Source organism: Desarmillaria tabescens, assembly GCF_030435595.1.
Source record: "Desarmillaria tabescens strain CCBAS 213 chromosome Unknown EV420scaffold_143, whole genome shotgun sequence".
NCBI classification, from domain to species: Eukaryota; Fungi; Basidiomycota; class Agaricomycetes; order Agaricales; family Physalacriaceae; genus Desarmillaria; species Desarmillaria tabescens.
In genome coordinates this window covers 28970-53548 of record NW_026848442.1, presented here as the reverse complement: position 1 = coordinate 53548, position 24579 = coordinate 28970, and the positions used below count along the sequence as shown (strand labels likewise).

At 42.4% G+C, this 24579-nt stretch overlaps 10 protein-coding genes and 2 pseudogenes across 12 annotated transcripts; 9 read left to right on the top strand and 3 right to left on the bottom strand.

Annotated features, from left to right (window-relative positions):
- Positions 1 to 3636: 3636 nt before the first annotated feature.
- On the top strand, positions 3637 to 4645 carry EV420DRAFT_1653020 (uncharacterized protein; the record flags this gene model as incomplete). The annotated part of the gene is made up of 7 exons (XM_060478702.1): positions 3637 to 3679; positions 3749 to 3914; positions 3971 to 3993; positions 4069 to 4166; positions 4218 to 4372; positions 4418 to 4582; positions 4636 to 4645. 7 exons carry the CDS (start codon positions 3637 to 3639, stop codon positions 4643 to 4645), a joined length of 660 nt encoding a protein of 219 aa, XP_060322065.1.
- Positions 4646 to 8232: 3587 nt separating this feature from the next.
- On the top strand, positions 8233 to 9178 carry EV420DRAFT_1653019 (uncharacterized protein; the record flags this gene model as incomplete). The annotated part of the gene is made up of 2 exons (XM_060478701.1): positions 8233 to 8253; positions 8294 to 9178. 2 exons carry the CDS (start codon positions 8233 to 8235, stop codon positions 9176 to 9178), a joined length of 906 nt encoding a protein of 301 aa, XP_060322064.1.
- A 141-nt stretch (positions 9179 to 9319) lies between these two features.
- On the top strand, positions 9320 to 9708 carry EV420DRAFT_1281604 (uncharacterized protein; the record flags this gene model as incomplete). Its single annotated transcript, XM_060468271.1, has 2 exons — positions 9320 to 9361; positions 9412 to 9708. The coding sequence occupies 2 exons, from the start codon at positions 9320 to 9322 to the stop codon at positions 9706 to 9708; spliced, it is 339 nt and encodes a 112-aa protein (XP_060322063.1).
- A 1050-nt stretch (positions 9709 to 10758) lies between these two features.
- EV420DRAFT_1653018 (uncharacterized protein) lies at positions 10759 to 11256 on the top strand (the record flags this gene model as incomplete). Its single annotated transcript, XM_060478700.1, has 2 exons — positions 10759 to 11059; positions 11114 to 11256. 2 exons carry the CDS (start codon positions 10759 to 10761, stop codon positions 11254 to 11256), a joined length of 444 nt encoding a protein of 147 aa, XP_060322062.1.
- A 459-nt stretch (positions 11257 to 11715) lies between these two features.
- Positions 11716 to 12099, top strand: EV420DRAFT_1281594 (uncharacterized protein; the record flags this gene model as incomplete). The annotated part of the gene is made up of 1 exon (XM_060468267.1): positions 11716 to 12099. A coding segment is annotated over one exon (384 nt), but the record flags the coding sequence as incomplete, so codon positions are not given.
- Positions 12100 to 12219: 120 nt separating this feature from the next.
- EV420DRAFT_1623583 (uncharacterized protein) lies at positions 12220 to 13392 on the top strand (the record flags this gene model as incomplete). Its single annotated transcript, XM_060475951.1, has 3 exons — positions 12220 to 12440; positions 12996 to 13063; positions 13088 to 13392. The coding sequence occupies 3 exons, from the start codon at positions 12220 to 12222 to the stop codon at positions 13390 to 13392; spliced, it is 594 nt and encodes a 197-aa protein (XP_060322060.1).
- An 862-nt stretch (positions 13393 to 14254) lies between these two features.
- On the bottom strand, positions 14255 to 14351 carry EV420DRAFT_t308 (annotated as a pseudogene). The gene has a single exon. The product of its transcript is annotated as a tRNA-OTHER (tRNA).
- A 2476-nt stretch (positions 14352 to 16827) lies between these two features.
- EV420DRAFT_t309 lies at positions 16828 to 16925 on the top strand (annotated as a pseudogene). Its single transcript has one exon. The product of its transcript is annotated as a tRNA-OTHER (tRNA).
- An 806-nt stretch (positions 16926 to 17731) lies between these two features.
- Positions 17732 to 18933, top strand: EV420DRAFT_1487890 (uncharacterized protein; the record flags this gene model as incomplete). The annotated part of the gene is made up of 6 exons (XM_060470575.1): positions 17732 to 17898; positions 17947 to 18111; positions 18438 to 18504; positions 18547 to 18590; positions 18640 to 18729; positions 18876 to 18933. The coding sequence occupies 6 exons, from the start codon at positions 17732 to 17734 to the stop codon at positions 18931 to 18933; spliced, it is 591 nt and encodes a 196-aa protein (XP_060322059.1).
- A 1025-nt stretch (positions 18934 to 19958) lies between these two features.
- Positions 19959 to 20780, bottom strand: EV420DRAFT_1487889 (uncharacterized protein; the record flags this gene model as incomplete). Its single annotated transcript, XM_060470574.1, has 5 exons — positions 19959 to 20016; positions 20138 to 20206; positions 20248 to 20326; positions 20512 to 20588; positions 20644 to 20780. 5 exons carry the CDS (start codon positions 20778 to 20780, stop codon positions 19959 to 19961), a joined length of 420 nt encoding a protein of 139 aa, XP_060322058.1.
- A 1982-nt stretch (positions 20781 to 22762) lies between these two features.
- EV420DRAFT_1281601 (uncharacterized protein) lies at positions 22763 to 22984 on the bottom strand (the record flags this gene model as incomplete). Its single annotated transcript, XM_060468268.1, has 1 exon — positions 22763 to 22984. A coding segment is annotated over one exon (222 nt), but the record flags the coding sequence as incomplete, so codon positions are not given.
- A 266-nt stretch (positions 22985 to 23250) lies between these two features.
- EV420DRAFT_1281602 (uncharacterized protein) lies at positions 23251 to 23774 on the top strand (the record flags this gene model as incomplete). The annotated part of the gene is made up of 3 exons (XM_060468269.1): positions 23251 to 23330; positions 23382 to 23565; positions 23616 to 23774. Coding segments are annotated over 3 exons (423 nt in total), but the record flags the coding sequence as incomplete, so codon positions are not given.
- Positions 23775 to 24579: the final 805 nt, after the last annotated feature.

Sequence of the window (24579 nt, the reverse complement as noted above, 5' to 3'; positions counted from 1 at the left end):
AGATGATATATTTGAACAGCAGTCCAGCATTGTGTCCACCTCAACTCTGCAAATAAGCTCTGAATATGTCATGCCAACAGCACAGACTGTCTTTTCAGTGGGCCTCAGCAATGATATTGCAGCAGATGATTCCACATTCTCTCACATCAAAGACCACCCTTTCTCAGACCTTGCTGCTTATTCATCCTTGGCTCCATCAGCTCCAATGTCCAATGTTGCCACAGATACCATTCTCTCTTCTCTATTCTCCTCAACCTGTCTCTTCAAGTCAGTCATCACTGTCCATCCTAGCAATCCCCAGGCTAGAAATTGATGATCAGGAAGAAAGATGTTTACAATAATGATGATGAAGGTTACAGTGGAGCAGAGGAGGATAGGCTTTCTGAAGAGGATGGGGCTTGGGAGGCCAACAATCCTGAAGAACCCCACCCAGATATGGAAGAGGAGGATATAGAAACCAACAACACTGCAATATCAATCCTTGCCAAATATGGTCTGCATGTCAATTCCACATACAGAGTTGTCATATGTGTGGACTGTCAGATCATCATTGTAATGCACTAACTTGGATTGTACAAGGCTTGTCTCCAATCTGTCACTCACATTCAGTGAGTCAGATTATGGAGGGTGTTGCAATTGCTGAGCTAAGTGATGTGACTTCTTAGTCATGGGACTTGGAGTTCAGATAACAGTTAGAGGTATATAACTTTAGCTGAAGCTGGGGCATAAGGCCACAGTGAGGCTCACTTAAATACACTTTTGGTATCTACTGTCCTAATGCATGGCTGTCTTCTAGGCTAACAACATTGGTATATGAGAAGAGTTCATGCAGGTAAGAAGACCAGTGTCCATATGGTGCTGTCTTTTGTAACTGTATGGCTTTGCCTCTGTGCTCCACTGGATGTGTCACAGTCAACCTTAAGAAGCATGATTGAATAAAGAGGGTCAGGCCCATAGAAGTATGATCAGATCTATTGGGCCATCAGATGAATCCATTGTATCATCAGATGGGTCTGATGGTGATGAGAGGTGAAGCCCCAGTGATGCAGTGTGACCAATGTGACCAAGTGGGTCATGAATGATGTGGATAAGGTATGAGGAGTGATGACAAGAGTCGAATGATGAGTTGATGAGATAAGATAAGATAAGGCAAAAAATAGGGATGAATTCATAACAACAGTACTATAGCTTCCACCCTTAACTGGGACATCAACTTTTTGACAAGACAAGTGCATTCACATCTTGAACAGTATGTCCTCAGCTTTACCATATTATATCCTAATCTAACTGCTGGCACAGAGCTGACTTGCACCCATTCAAGGCACCTAAGCTAGTCTCATCCCTCAAGCAAAATTCTGATGAAATGAGTCATCTCCTATGCTTCTTGCTCCAGTGCCTACACACACCAATGCCCTTATATCCAGTGGCTATACATCCTAACTTAACCAACCTGCTCTTGCAATTGCATCATCTTCTCAGTGATGATCAAATTCCCTTCAAGCACTTACAGGAGACTCTGCACAATATGCTATGGCCAGCCATGGCCTAGCCTTAAAGGGGTTGCTGACTCAGCCAGATATCAACGTCATTGATCGGCTGATAACATGACTTCACCATTGCCTTGTTCCACAATGAATGTTCCAACGTCTATCAGGTCTTTATTGTTTTACATCTACTACTATTTCTGACCATTCTACTCATTACTGCCTTTCGAACCCATTACGTCTGAATCATGCAACACTCTGGAGACCTGTATAAAAGCTGTCATTTCCTCTGGATTTGGTATCTTAACGATAGGCTCTTTGCTTCTGTCTGCTGACAGTAAGTCTTTGGCTCTCTTTCAATTTAGCTGCATTCTCACCTATTGCAGTCATTCAGCCATGACATGTCTTTCAACAAGGTAATGGACTCTTCCTGCATAGAGGGATATTTGCACCAACTGTCGTGCAGCAGAGGGCGCTTAGTGGTCAGTGTTCATATTCATCATCATTAAACCGGATCTGATTCTCTGTTCAGACTCAGTCTTAATGGATGAAATAAAGTATTGTGCCTGACAGGGTGTCCATAAAGGTAGATTGTTTCCATTCTATATTATTTGCTTACAGTTAAATTCTAATTGCAGTTGCACCTGAGTTTCATCCAACTCATCCCCCCATGCATGCATTGAATGGTTATGATGCAATCAACAATTTCTGATATGCATACTTCCTTCAAACCACCTCATGCTTCAATCTGGATGAAACTTCAGTTGGACTCTTAGTTCGTTGGTTTAGCTCTGCCAATGGCATCAGACGAGCGGACCTCTGACACCTGGAGAACAACTCTACTATCTGTGTCGCATGCAAATGTGCTTTCTCCCATGCCAGATACAACAGCCATATATGTTGTGGCATCTGCCGCAACTGGTACCTTCCTGTGTCAGGTATGCCTTTTGTGTTCTCTTGCTTCACTCTTGACTTACGTTTCTTCTTGTCAGTCCCGAGGCTACTGCCCATCCAAGTCAATACATGCAGACTGCTCCATCCGCCCTGGGTCAACGTTTAGGACCCAGTGTCTGTCGCCTAGCATCAATGGAATTTCAGCATTGGAGTTCCTCAAGACATTTTTGTGATGCTAAAAACAGGGTATATCTGTTGCAAGAGTTGTTGCATGCTTCACACGATGCCTGCACATTACGTGCATTTGATGTCCTGCAGATCTATAGGTATCTAGAATGATGTACACATTTTTTCTTGTTCCAATAATAAATTACTGTTACTTAAAAACACCTTTGTGAATTATGACATGCAGCGAATAACTACTTTCGATAATTTGCAATAACAATTAAGACTGACGCAGATCCATATTAATTCGACCCCTGGCAGCAGTTGGTACAGAGAACAATAGTAATGCATCGTGACAATCCTCACAAGAAGAAATGGTCACCTCCTGATGTTAATGACTATTTAGGCATGCACATTGTATTTTGCTTCACCGCTTATCTCATGGGGCTTAAAGGAAGAAGCTGTTGCTTTCAAAACAATAAAATCAATTCAATGGCCTCACCACAAGATCAATCTGCTCTTTCGCTCTAAATCCGAAGTGCTCTCAAAAAGAAAGAAAGAAAACTATGGAGGAAACTGCGAGGATTGAATGCTCGGCCTGAGGCTACTCCTCAGCCAAACAGCCAATATCAAATTTTCAATCAGTTAGATAAGGCGTTGCATGCTTTGTAATGCTGCCTTGATCTTGATCGTGGCTTTATCTGGCTTCTTTCTCCCAGACAATAACACATAACTTAGATGTGTCTCTTATTCATGATATACATAGCAACATGCGGAATGGTACATACAGACATATATCATTCTGCACCATCTTTTTTAGATTTTCCACTGACCAAAATCGGTGCAGGGGATCCATTTATGCATCCAGCTCACATACCTTACCATACGATTATTGCTAATTATGACACATCCACCAATCCCACCGTCGCAAATAGGGTCTTGTGAGAAACAAGGTACTCTGACACCCACCTTGCTCTCTTAGTCCACTGCCTCAACTCCGTACTGGGTGTCGAAAAATTCAAACTTGAAATAATCAAAAAATGCAGCAAGACCTGTGCAGCTTGCCTGTGCAACTTCTCTACAAACGGATATAATGGCCATCTTGATCTCTTCTGTGGAGAAGTATGCCGCAACTGGTATGAGCCTGTCCATGGTCTGCTCTACTTCCTTCTCAGCCCGCATTTTCAAATTTACCATCTACTTAGTCTCATACAAGGCAACCTCAGTCACTATTCCCTGCCTTCAACCCTTTCCACTGCATGTAGATCTCAATGATCCAGTTTTCGTTGCTTGGTCGGAATGGAATTCCAGGATTGGAGTACCACGAGATGTCTTTGCTGCCATTGAGACAGCGCATATTCGTTGTTGTGGGTGCCATCTTTATAGGGGATTTTCTGCGCATTATGCTCATATTAATGGCTGTTCAGGGATAAAAAGGCGCAGCCACTAGGTAAGCATATGTTTATTTGTCTTTGCAATGATCAGAGCTCACTGACTCTCACTGGTTCTTTCACAATCAACTCAGCCTCTCCCACTGTCAAACCTTGCTCAACTTCTACAACCACTGCTAAGCTTGCTCCTGCCTTCACTGTTCAAGTATCAAGCACCAATGGAGGCAACAAGGTGAGAGACAGTCAGCAACTTCTGTGTAGAAGGGCTCAATGTCTATCATAGATGTTAGTTAGAGTATACACAATGGAGATGATGTGGATTCATTTCGACACATACTTTGTGGATGAAGTGCAGGGTTTATTTGGTGCTTTGAACTACATCATCGACACTATACACGACAGTGTTGAAGGTCATCCTCACCTCTGCTGCATTGTCTGGTGAGTTATTGTTCCAACTGGTATGTATCTGCTGACTTCTCTTAGTAACTTAATAAGCAATGGTGATGACTGCAACATCATGATGTTGCTTAACCACAGAGGCCTCATTGGCTCCTTGTACTACTCATCCCCGCCAGGAGAAGCCATATTCGTTCCTGCAACTGCATCTGTTGTCATTAATATGCCTGAACGTCGTTTCATAGGCAACTTGTGCATGTTCTTTTCATGCTTGACATCTTCAAAGTGCTAACTCTTTACAACAGCTATGCTTAGCTATTATCTAGGTTAAATACATACTTGCTTCATTATAATGTATATATCCTTCATCTTACGTGAATCTATCCTCATATGACTACTGTCACTTGTCCTTTCATCTTGCCTTCATCGCCACTGCTCAACACGTGCCACTTATGGTACCAACGATTAAGCAGAATCGTGTTATTTAGATTAGATTAGCATTACAGAGTAAGATAGATAGTAGTCAGGCATGAGAGGAGATCAGAGAGACATACGTGCAACCTCAAAGGGAGTGATGCATGCTCTGATCAGAAGTGAGCGCAGTTCTCATCTCTCCACCATAATCTGTGCACGTCTCCACCCTGCACACACATGCACACAGCCTTCCTTCCTCCTTTCTCCCTCCTTCAGTTGCTCATCAAAGTGCTCCTCTACTTGCAAGATGTTGATTCAAGCTTGACGAACGACAAGTCTCCCTACCAAAATGGCATCAAACCTCCCGACTTGAACCCAGAACAAATCCAAATGCTTCGCAAACAGATACAAGAGAGCAAGGGTTGACCACAGATGTGGGACAGACTGAGAGGGTGTGGATGGAGACAGCAGGATGGAGGGCAGGGCAGAATGCAGGGAAGGTTGTTTTTGAGGGATAGGTTGTGAGTGTGAGGCCTGAGGGAGGATGCAAAAGCAGAGTTGTGGTGATGTTGAACATGTTGCAGAGGGCAGGTCAGAGCTTGGATGAGGTCTAAAAACCTGAGCAGGTGCGAACAACAGCAGTTTATGAGGGGATTGTATGTTTGACTCCTGGCCCTGTCAGCTCGAATGGTTCAGGTTCTTTGATCAGACCTTCGCCTGCAAGTGGTGCTCCCTGACCTCCCTCTCATGTCATAGATGAGGACTGATGAAAGTGTCGCTGACACTCTCATGGGGCTTGCAGCTGGTGCACCAGGCTTCTGAGTGTGAGATTCATCCAACGCACCTGTTCCTTCCCATTTGCCAGCGGTATCTACTTCAAGCCGGCACAGCGATCCTTCCTCTCATTCTCATCTTATGCATCGTGACTCTCTTTCATCTACACCCATGCCTCACCCCCTCTCCTTTCTGCCCCTCTGAAGCGACCCTTGAGCCCTGATGTTGACGAACTGTTGACGTAACCACAGTCTATCACAAACTTGATGCCTTCAGTAGTGACACTAGCCTACACATGAGCTAACTTCCCTCTTGAACATGAGGAAAGTGATTATTGCTTACTTTGGCTATATTGGTAGAGACAATGACCTTCCTAGTGCCTTGGTCAGCAGGTTTGAATGCACATAGTTGCTTGACAGTTGTCAAACCAGCATGCAACAAAAAGGGAACAAGCTGTAAGGTGCTTCGAGGACTAATGGTTTATGAGCATAAATGGCTACTTTGTGGCTGTTGCTCAATCGGCATCCTGCCGAGTCAGTGCCTCAGCCATGCATCCGCCGAGCTGCCAAACTGCCATGGCTGAGTTATGGTTCACCCAAAATTTGTCATGTTGGATACTGGGTTTCAAATACTCTCAAAATAGTCCCAAAATTATTGGTTCTGAATCCCCAGAAACTGGTCCTGATTCGTTAAATTTCGTTGGTGGTTCCGACAATGCTGAAACTTTTTGAGTAGGATTGTCCAACATTTATTCCCAAGACTCTCATTATGGACTAGCAGAAATGTGTTCTTTGGGGATTAGTTTGTCAGCCACCAAAAGAGGGTCGCATTTTTGAGTGTATCTAATGTTACTCAGAATTTTAAGCTTATAGATACAGTAAATTTGTAGCTAAATGCATCTCAGAATCTCACATTTATGGTCCAATTTAGAGACCTCAAAAATTGTCATATTCCCAGTGTGATTCCAAGTGGGACACCAAGTTGGGCAGATGTTGTCTTGCCAAGAGTTTCAGTGAAATCCTCAGTGTTTATGATATGCCCTTCTATGAGGAAAAGATGGCTGTTGTAATTGTTCGTGAGTTCTTTCTTCAGGATGTAGCCTGATATGTAGGCTGCTGTGGGATAGGTGAGGGTGATGAGCAGGACAACAAGGCAGGAGATATTGAATGATGGCGATCAGCATATAAGGAATCCATGCCCTGTATGGAGGCTGTCTTGACATAAGTCATAGCAATGGTGAACATTCCATTGGGCACAAAGAGGTGATGACTGTTCTCCATATTTGTATGCTGGATAACTTCCACCTTGGTTCCCTGAGCCCCTTTTCCTCACATTGCAGTGATAAGATAGTATCCTCTTCTTTATAAAAGATGTGTTACCGAATGGTTGAGTAAGTTTGAAGAGGGTGATATCCTTGGAGAGATGGTTCAAGAGATGAAATTAAATATCTTCCAAATCTGGCCCGAACATCATGAAACTGTTCAGAGGATTGAAGATGGTCAGTTGGTTCTGTAGTAGATTGTGTCAGATGTGCTCCTGATAGGCCCTACAGCAATCTCATGAGTGTGGTTTTTGACCTACATAGGGAGCCTCTTATCTATTGGAGTCATCTTCATACATGCTTTTTAGTAGCTTGATTTGGTGGCATCCTGTTGCTCTGAATGACCATTGTAAATGTGATAGTGTCAGTGGAATGAATCTCAGGAGAGAGAATTGTCCATAGGGAGTTTCTACATGAACAGCAACCAGATATCTGGTCAGAATGCAAGCCAGATCATCACAATGGAATTCCTCTGTCATAACACTGAGTAAATGCCAGGCCTAAAATTGGTTGAGATGTTACAGTGCACGTCATGCGAGGAGACAGCCAAGAAGTAGATTTGTTTGCTATGTAGGGGTATCTAACATGTATGAATTATATGTAGCCAAGGTTTTTTCTACAAAAAAAAACACAAGAACTAAGACCGGTGGGTCTGTCCTCTGCACCGCCTTAATATGACTAGAACCTGCCACTGGCAGCAGCAGTTCTTGAGTTTGGGCAGTCTTCGGCTTGACCCTTTGGGCCAAGTTCTTGCAAATAAGAAAAAACAATCGCTCTAAAGGCCATTCATTCTCAAAATCATCCAAGGGCTGCACAGCTAAGGCCTAATTACATGCAATAATGCGTTCAAGAGATGCCTTTGTTCCACTCATGGTGGCATTGTCATTCATGATAGTGCTTATGGAATGGCAAGAAGTCACTGTAGAGGGCTTTCACTGGCATGATCATGTTTTGCAGATGACTGACATTCACCCTGAATGGCTAGCAGACCTGGAACAGTCTTCCATTATGGACCGAGATCTTCCATGAGTCAGGGCTTTTATTGACATTTAAACGTCTGAATTGCTCTGGTTACTTTCCCACATTTTCCGGAGCTTCTGCTACACGTCCATCTACCTCAGTTGAGGTTGTATAACGAGTGCTCCCCTCTCCTTACCATTGGGACTGGAAAGAAGAGATTTACCAGATCAAAAGACAATTGATTTGCTGCGTTCGAAAGCAGCTGTGCCTTCTTTGTTGACAACAGATAGACCTGCTGCTGAAATAGATGCACTAAACGCAGATGCCATCAAGAAGAACACACTTCCTCAGGTTGAATGCATCAAGTTCCTGGAAAAGAAAGTAAAAGTGCCAAGGTCTTCTGGTAGGAGAAAGTAGATGGGTTCTTTGTCTGATGGGTGGCTGGTCGCGGAAAGTATGGGTTCTATTGGGCCTTGTATGGGCACTTACAGCAGCGGTATGATTCGTTTTGTAATGAATGGGATCTCTGCAAAGCACTTGCTCTCTCAGATTCTCCTGATGACAATGATGACTATAACAGTTATGGCTCCGACGACAACGATTTCTATCAGAAGCAAAGCAATATCTTGTTAGTCGACAAAGATCAGGAGCAAGCCAATCACAATGAAGAGCGGTTTTCATCAAAGATGGACCTTCAAAGAATGTACACAGACATTGTGGAGGACTGTAGTGAAGAGGTCTCGCTGCATGCTTATGAAGCAGTTGATGACATAGTTTACAGTCAATTCGGGTATAGTCCCATTGGTGAAGTCCCAGATTTGCCAAGCACTCCCCCATGGGACCGAGTATGCAAGTTTGTCAGGTTGGGATGGAATACTGGGATGTCAGATGCTTACAGGCCTCGCATTTGCAAGTTCTTCGGCATCTTGCAATCCACCAAAAGCATCCATGACATTCCTTCTGACAGCTATGACTTGAGACAGCCAGATGCAGATGTGATGCTTTCTTTCAAGTACCGTTTAGGGTGGAGGTTCTTGACTGGTGGAAGGCAGAATACAAGGGATCAGGAGTATTACTTGATTCATTCTGACAAGACAGAAGAAGTTCTTCTGTTAAGCAGTTCTGTGTCTACAATGCAAGTGTTATGCCATCAATGGGGTTGCAAATTAGGACAGTCAATTCACGATATCATATGTGAGCTTTTGGATAAGGACATCGCCTTCAACTTTGCCATTCCGGGATCCTGCTGCCAACCCAAGGCAGAACCAAATCCGATACATTCTCGTATCGTTGGTTACCAACCAAAGAACTACGTACCTGACCATCTTGATTTCATTGCATACGAGTGGCATCATAATGCCTTTCTTCAGTCTCCTTGAGGGAGAGCAGCATGTTTGATGGGTGGTATTGTTGGCCATCTGGCTCGCGGTGTGGTTCCATATGAAGAAGTGTATCATGATCCTTCGGAAGATGTCTTTGAAGACGGTATCATTTTTCAGGACTCAAAGCAGCCTTTGATGATGTTTTGGGATGATGGGTTGACAAGTGATGAGCTTGACCTAGTCTGCGGAGTATACCGAATTGATACTGGTAGGGTTATCTCTTATTACAGTATTCTGTGGTCTTAAATTCTTTTTCAGGACAACATGGGCAAGATAGTAACCAGATGAACATAATATCATGGTGGCCCAAGCCTTCAGCATGGGAGACTTTCGGTCTGTACATAGGATATTGGTCATCTGACTGTGAGGCATGGTTTCAACAGCGGCTCAATGACATTCATTTGGGGAAAGCAGATCTTCGGACACTTGCACAGTGGAAGCACTCATTGAAGTTTTTGAAACAGTGTAATAAGGTTGCTCAAGTGAATGAAAAATTAACAGCCGAATATCTACAAAATGTTCTGTAATAAATGTTTCTACGTTGTGCCTGTATCTATACTTTTCTTGTATCCATATGCTTGTATTGTATATACCAAATTCAAAAATGAAAGCTGCAAGCTGCATCTCTTCTCCAACTGAATCTCAGACACATGGGACTGTTTCTATTAGTTGCTGTTGCATATTACATAATCTACTCACTTTCAATGCTACCCCAAAGTGCTTCACGTTCTAACATGTCGCATTTTATTCTCAATGAAGACATCTCTTGTTTTTGCGCTCTGCATTCTAATGCACTGTGTCTTGTTCTCTGTATGGGTACTTCTTTCCCTCAGTCTTGATAAATAAGACGATTCAAACCATCACATTCATCTTTCCGAGTTGTCTTGTATCTGTGTTCAAACAGGATGAGGCCTCCATCAATTTATCCTTTGCTGCGTCAATAACTTGAGTCAACTTGCTGGGGATGAGAGCCTCAAAGCTCTGCCACTGCCTCCTTTTCCCAGATGGGCACACCATATCTAAACAGGATGAACTTGCCCACAAGCTAGACATTAAACGATGAACTGAGGTGGGTCTCATTCTTGATGATGGATCTTTGACTAACTCCAAAAAAACAATAGCTATTGAATTCCACAGCAGATTCCACCACTGCGGATATACATGCGGATGATACAATTGATGCTTCTGCTGATGAAGATCTTTCAGATTTTCTTGCAGTGTTGACCCTCACAGACGATGGACCTTCCAATGAATCATGGCCAAGTAAACTCTGGATATCATCTAGTGCATTAAGTGCAGCCAGAACAATGCAGTATCCAGATGGAAAGAATTCCATTAATCAAGAGGACGCTTAACTCAGCATCAACAGACTCCTATCGAAAGCACTCGTAGTGCCATCTACACCTCCTTCCATCTCCAGTGGAGGTATGACGCTTCCATCTAGCCCTCCCGAAGCACCTCATTCAAGAGTTATACCTTGGCAATGGTCTGCTCTTCCCTGCCCGTCAGTTCACACATGCTCAAAGCTGACTAAGCCAGATCATCCACATGCTGTCATCAGAAAAGATATACAAAAGATGAGCAAGGCTGAGAAAAAGGTTGAGAAGCTGGAGACAGAGCTAGGTCGGTTGCTGGAGTCAATGGAACATGTCGACTTCGATGATGGAGTCGAAGTCAATGATATGTGCTGTCTCCTTGATGACAAGGCCCACTTGATTGGAGACCTTTATAGCTTTGTTATCTCCATAAAAGCGGAGAGAAGCGATATGCTTCCTCTTAGAACCCAACTTATTGAACACCTCCGAAGCATGGAGTTGCAAATCACTGTCATTGGTACCCAGTTACCCACACCTGCAGGTCTGGTCATGTATGATGCTGGTTAGTCTCTCTAGGAGTTGTATCTTTGATTCTATACTCATGTTACCATTCTAGGACATATATATGATGATGGAATAGACAATCTTAACCTCATAGCACAGCTCATGATTCTTCTGGGGGTCGTATGCAATATTGTCATGCAAATCTCAAAAGGGGGCTGCAACTTCATTCTTGGAGTCGCTGGACTCATTTCATGACTTTCCATGCTGACTGGGCCGGCACCATCAATAGAAGAAGAGTTCAATCCTTTGCAGGAAAATGTCCTTAAAAACCTCCCAACCAGCCTTTATTCTGCTTTAAAGACATTAAACATGGACGGAAAAACTACAGTCTATGCTGTCTGTCCATCCTGCAACTTCTGCTATGAATCCAAACATAATCAGACCCTCTGCATGCCCATTTATCCCTCCCGCTGTACCAACCATATTTCTGGCATCAATCATCTCGAAGTCTGTGATGCAGAGCTACTGGAAGAATGTCAGGGATCTCTTCAGCTACTAAAATTTTTTCTCATGGCCTCCCTTCCTGACTTCATCGCCCAGTCACTTGCAGATCCAATGATAGAGAGATTGTGCCACGAAGCCTGTAATAATGCCATGGCTCACCTTGATGATCCTGTAGATCGCACAATGATCAACATCTTTGATGGAGAATTTATGAAAACATTCCAAGGGCCTGTACCAGGAAAGTTGTTCATTGATAGAGGTGAAAAGGTCCGCATCGCCTATGCTATGCAAGTCGATTTTTACAACCCAAACAGCATATGCAAACGTGGCAATCACGACTTGATTGGTTTGATTTCCATGGCTAATCTGAACATCCCAGAAAGCATTCAATATAAACCCAAGAATATCTTCATAGCTGGCATTACACCTGGACTGAAGGAGCCCAACTATGAGCAAATACCTCGCTTGATGGCTCCTCTTATGGACATATGTGTGGAAGCTTGGCATCGGGGCCTTTACATATCAAGGACAGTGTCTTGTCCACAAGGCCGACTTACTGAGTATGCTGTGGTCCTCTCCATCAATGACCTTCCTGCCATGTGCCGAGTTTCTGGAAATGGGGCTCACAAGACTTCCTGGTGTACCGTTTGTCAACAGGACATGCAGTCATATCGTACCTGCTTCCATGAATGGAAAAGAAGAGATGTAGCTGAGATGCGGAAGCAGACAGAGGCTTGGCGTGATGCTACGACCTGCAAAGCTAGGGAGACTATCTTCAAAAAATATGGTGTTCATTGGTCTGAGTTCTGGAGGCTTCCCTATTGGGATCCAACCTGGATGCTGGTCATTGACTCTATGCATTGCATCCTGGAGGGTTTAGTTCACTATCATTGCCACTATGTTCTGGCAATTGATAAGGATGCTGCGAAGAAGCTGTGCAAGCCGTCTCCTGCATTTCTCTACAAATGGGTCCCATACGATCACAGAGTCTTACTGGAGCCCATCAATGACTTGAGCGAAGACCAAGAGAAAGATATCAGTGACATCCATCATATTTTAGAACTACTGTTAGCTGGGGATGGGTCAATTATGGTAGATACTCTCAGGAAAAGACTATTAGGAAAAAGTTGGGCCTCTCTCATGTTCGTTTGTGCAATGGTCGGCTACAGAGAAATAGTTGATCACACGGCTGCAGATGTAGCTGAAATTGCTATAGACAAAGCGGATTTTGTGGACCGCCTGATCCAGTGGGTATGTAGTACATATGTAGCTTTTGGAGCATTACTGACGATGCTCTTACATCAGCATCTTCAATGAGACGAAGTTGAAACAAGTAATCCTCGCCTGAGACCTGTCGATCTCAACACTCTGGCATACATCCAATGCGTCATCAAAGAAACAGTGACACCTTCTTGAATAAACTCTGTTCTGGCAAAATACAGTGAAGACAGTGCTGGTACAATCAAAGCGGATGAATGGTGAACATTTAGCACCGTTTTTCTTCCTTTGGCTTTGGTAACACTCTGGAGGGATGATAATGGTCAAGAGCCAGATGCAGGTTTCTATTTGTTGCAAGTGTTAGATCACACCATGGTGCTCTTTCAGGCCATTATCATTATGTGCAAATATACAATGACTGTTCACCACGCAATCCTGTACTGCGAATTCATGAAGAAGTGGGCTGACAGACTTTTTGAAATACATCCACATACAAAAGCTCAAAACAGCAAGCCGAACATCCATGCCTCATTCCACCTATATGACTTCCTACTCCTTTTTGAACCAGTATATTCATGGTGGACCTTCCCTTTTGAGCGATTGATCGGTATGTTGCAAAAAATCAACACCAACGACCATGTTAGCAGTGAGCCCATGACCTTATTGTAGTTATTGTCATTAGTTAATTAATCTTGATTGTAGGAGCACTGGAGGCTATGGTTTTACAGTCATTCATGAAAGGTGCAAACCTTCAATGGTGGCTCAATTTGCCTGACTGCCTGGACGTCATCATGGAGTTCAAGACTCTGTTCAACTGGGCTTTCTCGACAGATACTTCTCCGCATAATTTGAATGTGGAGCCACCCATGTCCCAACAGTCAAATCATGCCCACTACTTCTTTGACCGCTACAATTTCTCCCATGAATGCACTCATGTCAGGAATAGTCTCGTTCTCTATTACCTTACTGTTAAGTCTACAACTGCCATAGCCAGAAGCATTCAAAAGATCACCACTGAAGGTGATTAAGTTCATTTTCATATTAGATGCCAAGCTCCTCTCCCTCCTTCGAAATATGACCCCTTCCATCGATATCCATCATTTCCTGCCCACATTTATTCTTTCAGGATGAGCGATGACCCCTTTGACAAAGTCAGTCTGTCTTTGGTAGTTTCTCATGTTGCTTGGTTCGAGTTTTTACATGAGCATGCTGTAATTCTGAATTTATTGAAGGTATGTCTCATGTCATTGCCTCTTAGCTTTTGTTGATGCCATTTTAGCTTTAATAATGATACTATATTCAGGTGGTCAATGTCTTTACACTGCTCTCGAGATAAATCACATTTATTTGTAGCTATATAATTCACCTGTAGCTGCTACTTTGATACATCAAACACTGTTAGTTGACAGTTAATTGTGATACATCAGAAGTGTCAGTTTACATCCAGCCCATATACAGTAATTCCATCAGGATGACAAAGTGGCTTAGTAAGCTTCCCAATCTGTGTCAATGATGGCATCATTAGAAAAGAGGGTAATCCGGGGAATTGAACCCAGGACCTCAAAAATAAATCCAATAACATCCCATGACTTTCTCAAGCAACATGCTAACCACTACACCATACTGGCATTATATATATATCTTTTCATCTCTATATATACCCTCCCTCTCTTAACATTTATGACCTCATATTGATGCCCTCCCTTTGCTCCGCTCTGGTGCGCTCTTTTGCCTTTTTAGGCTCCCCAAATCAGCCCATCAATTTTGGCTGGATCCAGTGGCAGTGCCGCATTTTTAATACCCAAAATAGGGGCTATTTTCCGGTCAAAATAGCTATTGGGCTATTCTCAGGCTACTGGCTGGGCCAGGGGATAGCACTATAATCTGTATAGACATAAACAACATAAAATAGAGCCCTCTAATGATGCATAGGAGCCCTGGATAGTGGGATAAAAGGGTGATATAATGAAAATCGCATAAATATTCGCTTTTGGGGGCTGCTGCATGCATTGGATCGGCTGGAGGACTTCACCAATCAATTCCCTGACCTTGAAAACACCCAAACGACCCCTCCACAGTACTTTTGGCACACTTTATTCCTGGAGATAAACGAAAATATTCGCTTTTCAGGGTGCAGCATGCTCCAGATTGCTTTTAAAACATTACCAGTCGATTCCTATGCTATAAAAACCTTAGAATACATCCTCCTTCGTAATATAGGTCCAGTATAATACAGTATAAAAGGGGGTATTAGGGGGCATACATCGCTTATTTTGTTTTTCGCACTTCGGATGGCTTGGGGAGCATCACCAATGGATTCCCTGATATTAAAAACCCCAAAACGACTCCAACCTTCATTTATAGGGTCTCAAAAACGACAGAAATAATGATATTACAGTTTAGGAGGAGCACATGTAATAAATCCTATTTCTGGGCTTCGGACCACTTCGGAGTTTTGTCTATTGTGTTTATTGACCTGAATAACACTCAAATGACCCCACAGGACAAAGGAAACCATCAGAAATACGTGATAAAAAGAGTAATAGGGGGATGGAGAAGACATACCTTATATTTCGCATTTCTAATAGTTAGGGAGGGTATTCTTGTTATATAACAGACTGTATATATTGTACAATGGTGTGTACGAAGCCCCATGGATATCCGAAATGTATTGAATGAGATATGAGCAGATCATTCTGTAAAACAGGAGGAGCACATCCCATATTTTGATGTTCTGCTCATTCTATGGCCTGGGGACTATCAGAATCGGATTCCTTGACCCAAAAAACAGTAGGGCCACCTATCATCCATGGTATTCAGATGTTCAAACTCCGAAGTACAAGATGTTCTCTCATTTGTTACTTATATTGTCCTCTAGCTACATATGGCTGTATGTGTTATCTGGGTAAAATGGCTCCTATGGATGATAGGTGGCCCTACTGTTTTTTGGGTCAAGGAATCCGATTCTGATAGTCCCCAGGCCATAGAATGAGCAGAACATCAAAATATGGGATGTGCTCCTCCTGTTTTACAGAATGATCTGCTCATATCTCATTCAATACATTTCGGATATCCATGGGGCTTCGTACACACCATTGTACAATATATACAGTCTGTTATATAACAAGAATACCCTCCCTAACTATTAGAAATGCGAAATATAAGGTATGTCTTCCTCCATCCCCCTATTACTCTTTTTATCACGTATTTCTGATGGTTTCCTTTGTCCTGTGGGGTCATTTGAGTGTTATTCAGGTCAATAAACACAATAGACAAAACTCCGAAGTGGTCCGAAGCCCAGAAATAGGATTTATTACATGTGCTCCTCCTAAACTGTAATATCATTATTTCTGTCGTTTTTGAGACCCTATAAATGAAGGTTGGAGTCGTTTTGGGGTTTTTAATATCAGGGAATCCATTGGTGATGCTCCCCAGGCCATCCGAAGTGCGAAAAACAAAATAAGCGATGTATGCCCCCTAATACCCCCTTTTATACTGTATTATACTGGACCTATATTACGAAGGAGGATGTATTCTAAGGTTTTTATAGCATAGGAATCGACTGGTAATGTTTTAAAAGCAATCTGGAGCATGCTGCACCCTGAAAAAGCGAATATTTTCGTTTATCTCCAGGAATAAAGTGTGCCAAAAGTACTGTGGAGGGGTCGTTTGGGTGTTTTCAAGGTCAGGGAATTGATTGGTGAAGTCCTCCAGCCGATCCAATGCATGCAGCAGCCCCCAAAAGCGAATATTTATGCGATTTTCATTATATCACCCTTTTATCCCACTATCCAGGGCTCCTATGCATCATTAGAGGGCTCTATTTTATGTTGTTTATGTCTATACAGATTATAGTGCTATCCCCTGGCCCAGCCAGTAGCCTGAGAATAGCCCAATAGCTATTTTGACCGGAAAATAGCCCCTATTTTGGGTATTAAAAATGCGGCACTGCCACTGGATCCAGCCAAAATTGATGGGCTGATTTGGGGAGCCTAAAAAGGCAAAAGAGCGCACCAGAGCGGAGCAAAGGGAGGGCATCAATATGAGGTCATAAATGTTAAGAGAGGGAGGGTATATATAGAGATGAAAAGATATATATATAATGCCAGTATGGTGTAGTGGTTAGCATGTTTGCTTGAGAAAGTCATGGGATGTTATTGGATTTATTTTTGAGGTCCTGGGTTCAATTCCCCGGATTACCCTCTTTTCTAATGATGCCATCATTGACACAGATTGGGAAGCTTACTAAGCCACTTTGTCATCCTGATGGAATTACTGTATATGGGCTGGATGTAAACTGACACTTCTGATGTATCACAATTAACTGTCAACTCACACCTTTCAAACGGAAATCTAGCAGACTAGGCTGTATAATTAACTAGTCCACAGTTTCGACCTCTGTCCTGAAATCCAGCCCTTTAGCCTATTTTCATGTGTAAAACATTTTGATCTTACTGTTGATTTTTTTACCTCCAAAATTCACATTGACATATTGCTCAGTGCAGCGTATTATTTCTCTGTCGGTGCCGTCTTCAATGAGAGTCAGGCCAGATATTCCATAGCAGCAACACCCATCTAAACCACCCCCCATGCCTTGGTCACCCATCTTCCTTCAATAATTCGCTCTGGGATCCTCACGCATCTGTTCGAGCCATCACTGACCTCTCTGATGGTCACGCATATTCTAGATATGAGTTATTCCACTTCCTCTCTTCAATAATATGATGCATTGAAACTTTCAAGTTGCCTTGGCCAGCACGTGATCACAACATCATGTGGCTAAGCATTTAGCATAAGTTTATTTGTCTTTGCAATGATCAGAGCTCACTGACTCTCACTGGTCCTTCTCTCTGTTCTCTGACCATCAGCTCAGCCTCTCTCTCACTGTGAAACCTGGCTCAACTTTGACAACCACTACTCTTACTCTTGCCCTCACTCTTCAAGTATCAAGCACAGGCTAAGGCAACAAGGTGAGAGACAGACAGCAACTTTGGTGTAGAAGAGCTCAATGTCTATCAAGATGTTAATCAGAGTATACACAATGGAGACGATGTGGATTCCTTTCAACATGTACTTCGTGGATGAAGTGCAGGATCTATTTGGTGCTTTGAACTACATCATCAACACTATACGCAACAGTGTTGAAGGCCGTCCTCACCTCTACTGCATCGTGTGGTGAGTTCTTGTTCCAACTGGTATGCATATCTGCTAACTTCCTCTTAGGAACTTAATCAGCGATGGTGATCACTGCAATGTCGTTAGGTTCTTTAACCATGGAGCCCACATTGGCTCTTTGTACTACTCATCCATGCCAGGAGAAGCCGAGTTTGTTCCTGTGACTGCACCTGCTGTCATCAATATGCCTGAACATCGTTTCATAGGCATCTTGTGTGTATTATCTTCATGCTAGACTTCTTCAGAGCACTGACTCTTTGCAATAGCTACACTTAAGCTGTCTCAGTCAAATATTGCGTACTTGCCTCATTATTATATATATATCCTTCCACTTACACATACCCTCATATGATTACTTTTTTGATACAAAATGAACGTCACTTGAACTTTTTGTCTCGCCACCACTACCTGCCATTGACTGCTTCCTTCACCTATTCAAGCGAATGCTGCATGTAATGTTGTTGAATCTGAAAGAGATCATTCGCTCGTGTGCCCATGAATGTGGTCGCACACATGACAACCTCTGATTAGCTGATGAGCACACAAATGACTGAGAATATTGCTGGCTTCTGTTGTTATGGCATACTAGGCATTATTTATGAACTCGTAAGTCACTAACACTGTCTGAGTATACCTGCTATGTTGTAGAAAGTGACTTCGAGGGAGTTGTTCAGAATAATTTTCTTGAAACAGTGAACTCATTTGCTTAGCCTAGCTTGGTTGGTAGTGAGGTTCCTGCAGTCTCAGAGTAGGATACTTCAAGTGCATGCAGAAAGACATTGAGTTCGATGCGGTTCAAGTGATGATGGTGATTTGGTTGCTGGTGCATACGTGAGTACCAGGCACGATGCAGCAAAGCATTAGGTTTGCCCAATTGGCATTGTGCTAAATCTTTACCACAGCCATGCATCTGCTGAGCCGCTGACATGCCGTAGCTGAGTTATAGTCTTCCCAAAATCATTTGTGTTAAATACTAGATTTCGAATACAGCAAAATCAGTCCCAAAATCATTGGTTTTGGGTCCCCAGAAACTAGTCCCTGTTCATTAAATTTCATTGTTGGTTCAGATGACACTGAAACTTTTTAAGTAGGTTTGGCCAAGATCAAATAATGTGTCATTGAAATAGGTCAATGACTGATGGCTGGGGCTATAGCATACATACATACCCATCTAACCTCTCACTGTGAACATGCAGAGCACACCTCCATTCAGACACATCATGAATCTCAACCACCCATCCAAGTCCACTCCAATCTTTTTCAGGACATAAAATCTCTCTTACCCCCAGACAGTTGAAGGTTCTGATCACTGCAATAGGCAGAACTGGTTCAGATGACCACTACTCTGGACCATGTACTTGCCATTTTGCCAACAGGAAGTGAGAAAAGTTTAGCCTTCTTCTCAGCACATCTACCTCTCATCATGCTACTGACAAAGTTTCAAACTGTTCTACAGACTGACAGAGCTAGGCAAGCCTTTCACCTTCCTGTCAGCAATCATGCTTTCACAATCTATCCCTCTCCTGTATCAGGCCATGCATATTGATCAATGCATACTGTGAGTCATAAGAGGATCCACTGCATGTTCCAACATCTCTTAGTCTATCAAGTTCCACCTAAGAAAGACATGAATGTTAAACTTGTAGAGTATATTAATCACATCAAGCTGGGACCCAAAGACCATGGAATAATTTACACTCACACAATTGCTGATGCTCAACAGCTGGCAAAGCACCTATCCTGTGATTTCTACATCTCCAAGATCAACAAAAATCCAGAGAAGAATGTGACAGAAAAAAGGCATCAAATTGAAGCTTGGAAAGTGAGTGAAGAACCCAGTAACTGTTGGATAGTGGGAACACAGTGTCTTGGGGAAAGCATAGACATGCCCAACATCCATGTCACAGTCCACTATAATGTGACACATATTGTTGGTGTCACACAGGAGACAGGGCAAAGCAGACAAGATGGCAGGATTTTATATTTGATGATCTTTTGGAATGAACTTCCCTGGGTGAACAAGCACCAGTTCAATCATCAGCAGCATGAAGATCATACCATTAACTACCCCATGATTGAGGGTAATATTCTGAAACCCATGACTGAGAAGGACCAATTCTACAACAACATTGAGGCAGACCAAACTCATTACAGAATTACTGAACTATGCTTGTATCTTGTGAAGCCACATCAGTGCCACTGTATCAGGTTACACAGGCCACTAGATGGGATCACATACTGTTGCACAGCACTAGGAGGAGTGTTATGTGATAATTGTGTCAAGGCAAGCTGCTTGTCTTTAAGAATACTAAAAAAGATCTCACATATGTGCTAGTATTGTACACTTACCACAATGCTCCAGGATCCAAACCTACAAACTCCTTTTCTTCTCTCTGATGACCAGCAGAAGATGGGTCATCAATTCCAGCTGGCAAAACTTGGAAATATCCAGACTATGTTAGGCATTCTACCCCAACTGGAGAATGTGTCAACTAGAGCAGACCATGTAAAGCAGAAATACAAGAATGTTGCACTGTACAAGAAGGACCTGCTAACTGCTATACATTGCCTTGTATCAGTCAGCTGGGTAAGCCACTTCATGAAGCCACTCACCTAGCCACTCCTCTTGCTGGCAATTTTTGCTCATATTCTGCCCATGGGCAAAGGTCATCCAGTGTGGAGTGCTGCAACTGAAGCAGCACACTGTCCAAAATGACATACCCTTTCAAAATTGCTCAAACTCACTGCCTCTGAAAGCAGTTTGAAGCCTCTCCTTTGCAGGCAGGATACCACATAGAATAAGCAAGGTGGGCCAGAGGGACTAGAGCCTGTGACACTGCTTGTAGTGAGGATTGGAGGCAGGAAAGTTGAATAGAGAACATGGTTATTGCTGCAGGTATTATCTTCAGCAGGCTGAATGAGAGAATGGTGGAGAAAAGTCAAGCTGTGTTTCTTTGCATTTATGGGGAGAGGAGATGAGGAGGATAAAACTGTACACATCTGGGATGAGGGAAAACTTAGCATGGGTGTGTCAATAACATCAAAGTCATCAAAATTGTCTAGCAATGAGGTTCATATAGTTTTCAGCTTTTTTTGAGCTGATTCAGAAATGTTGCTCTCATCTGTTTCAGAGATGTGAGTTTGGCACTTTTTTGACATATATTGTTTTATTTCCCACCATGTCAAATATTAGGACTATTTGTCAAAGTAAACATATATAACTCATCAGACATGTGAAAAGATGCTCATTGAGAGCCACACCATATCCAAGGAACAAGCATGCCAGGTTGGGATAAATATATCCCTTGGACATCAAAACAATAGTGAACATTTACTCTACTATAAATGTCAGAATAAACTCCCACACAACTGCACAGGACAACTCACCAGAAACACTGTAATAAATTTTTTCATCCTCATTGTATACACCAAGGTGGCACTCTTGAGCATCTTGACTGTCAAATCTCTTGGAGCACTCAAAGATACATATCCAGCTTGACATTATAAAGAATGGTGAGAAAAAACTAAGAGGCAAATTGTCAGTCACAGTCTATGTCCTAAAAAAAAGAACCTAATTTAAACAATCCTAGAATAAAAAGTGAAAAAGAATGCCCAAGTCACTCTATATATATTCTTTCTCTCAAATTTTTGGGTCTAGAGAGGAATATCTTTAGGGAGCTATGAGTTAGGGTTATAAATGTGGTTGCTCAATCTTGATCATCTGCTGAACATGTTAGAGATCACCACGGGTCACCTATGAGTGCTAAAGAGGAGACTCGCACTCTTACCCAGTCTTACCCTTACCCTTTTCATGGATATAGGTTTCATCCAGGTATTGGCAGATTGGGTATACCTAAATTGAATAGCAGTTCAACCTACTAGCTAACAAGATTATATACTCTCTGTATCAGATTCAATGATGTTCCAGCTGTCCAGCATTAGGAAATCTCCATCTTTGCCCTCATCTTCGGAGACCTCAGGAAGAGAGACTGCTGTAAGAATGTCATCATTGTGGATGTAACCATGAAGGTTCCATTGTCCAAGGCAAAGAAGAGCTGAGGTACTTTGCATGTTGAGACAATTGTGGATATGCAAAAGGAGAATTCGACCATGACTAAAGACATGCTCTACATCCACTGATATTGCTAAAAGCAGGAATATGAGCCAGGAGAAATATTTAGATGGATAGATGAACCTGGAATTAATAGATAATCCAACCCCATACATGACAGATGAGAATACATTGCACAGTGTTTGTTCCACCATGCTAAAGCATCTTCCACAGCCTCTGAATCTGTGGAGAGATAGCATTCAAGCTCATCTTGAGTAGACATGGTCACTGTTAACATTGGAAGAGCATCAAAGATATTGTTTTAGCTTGTGTCAGAGTATTCTTTAAACTACCATTCAATAATGCACTGATACCAAAGGAGCTGCCTCATTGACTTCATTTTGGTCATGCTTCTCTAGAATCACCTGAATTTTGTACTTGCACTCATATTCAGCTTGAATGATCTCATGTGCTGTGTTGATCCAGTTGGGGGTCCATCCAACCTTGTGAAAATATGCCAGTTTATTGTAGGGATAAAGAACTTGATGGAACAATGAAACAGAGCCATGCTGAAGATAACAAAGACATACCCATGACTATGTGATACACCTCTGAATAATCTGTGACATTGTAATATCAGTTTAATGTTTTCTTTGCCATTCCAATGCTAGCTCATATCACAGGATCATAAAGAGGATTGATTGAGTTGTAAAGACAGAGTCAATGTGATCCATAGCTGGGATCACAGTCACAAGGCTGGGCATGGAGTGAGAAAAGAAAAGAGTAGCATCTTTGAGAATCTGATGGTACCAGTTAGAATGTTACTGGCAATTGGGAGGGGGGGAGCATCTTCCACTCCTTCAATGACAGCCTGAATTCTGGTACCACTCGATCTCCAATCTCTTCATCATCACTTGTTATCTGCTTCACAGCTTTCTTATACTCCAAAGCCATTGCCAACATGTCATATGTCGAACTCCAGCGAGTTGCCATGTCATGTGATAGCATTCTTTGCTTCAACTTTAGCTTATCAAGAATCACATACTATGCAGAAAGAAGTATGGTTAAGGAGTTGATTATTTTAAAAGAGAGTTTATAAAGCTGGAAGAGTATAAATCAGTAGTTGTGGCCATCGTATTGCCCACTATCTTGACACAAAAGATGCACAGTCCACAAGCAACTTAAGAAAGCATGCTTGAAAATGCTGAGGGGAGAACATTGTTAAGAAGGTTGATGAGGCTAGTAATGTTAGGATGGCATAGTCATTACTGAAGGGCATCAGATCAGATAAGCAGAATAGGTCTATTACTGCTCATTTTGCACATCAGGGCAAGGGTCGTGTCACATACTCAAATTGCCAACACATGAAGAGTGAGGCATGGTATGTCATGCTGATCTAAACATATAGTAAACAGACTAATAATTTTATTAGTGCTGAACACATATGTTGGATTTCTGAAAGTTCAAGGCCATTCACTATTATGAAGGATTATGGATACAATTGTTTGATGAAGATGGGTCAGCTAAGCTGCTATATCTTCAGTCCTAACACAGTTGCTTGTGATGTTAAGACTGTCTTTGAGCATATATGTCAGCATATTTCCAATATGCTGCAGGTTTGTTTCTTATTGATAGCTCAATAAATACATTAATAAAGCCATACCAGAGCTATAATGGTGACTTGCACTTCGCTATGGATGCTTGGACTTCACTAAATCACCACCCATATATCATGGTTACTGTACACTTTGAAGAGAATGGGAAACCTGTCAGTCTTCTATCAGACATCATTGAGGTTGCAAAGGTATGTACCACTTCAGTCTGACCATCACTTATCTTTTAACTGCATAATAGAATCATACCAGGCAGAATCTCACTGATGAGTTCTTCAGAATCTTAGAAGATTTCAAGCTAACAGATAAGGTCAGCCCTCACATTGAGTCTAGAGGCTGAAGCACACTCACAATGGCTTGAACAGTTACTCTCTATGACATGTGACAATGTGAGCAACAATGACACAATGATTGATGCCATTGCTGATATTATTGAATGCTTCCCTGGTGAAGCAAACCATACATGATGCTTTGCACATATCATGAATCTTGTTGCAAAGTCGATGTTAAAACAACTTGATGTTGCAAAGGGAAAGGATAATGCAGCAATAAGCAAAGCAGAAAAGGCTCGTGTTGCAGTGAGTAATCTGTGCATTATTGTAGAATGTAAAATATACAAAGCTTGACTTCATCTGAGATCTCCTCCATGTCTTTGTCATCAACTTGCTCTTCATCCTCATCGTCAGAGTCTGCAGACACATCTATGAGTTCCAGAAGATCCTCATTATTGACCTGACTGCCATTACCATCTGCCATCTGAGAACCTGAGAGATGATCCAGTGGTGTTGAATCTTGATGCACAGTGTGACCAACCACATTGTTCCTAGGACAGATTACAATTGTAGGCCCACCAATGCATTGTAACTCTGTAATGTTTCCATCATGGTCTTTAGTAATCAATACCTTTGGCAAGAGTGTGAGCATCATCTTCTTCCTCTGTCATCATGGTTGTATAACCTCTTTTGGTAGCTGGTGCTGGGGCCAAGTCTGCAGGATTCATAGTTGGAGAAATAGTAG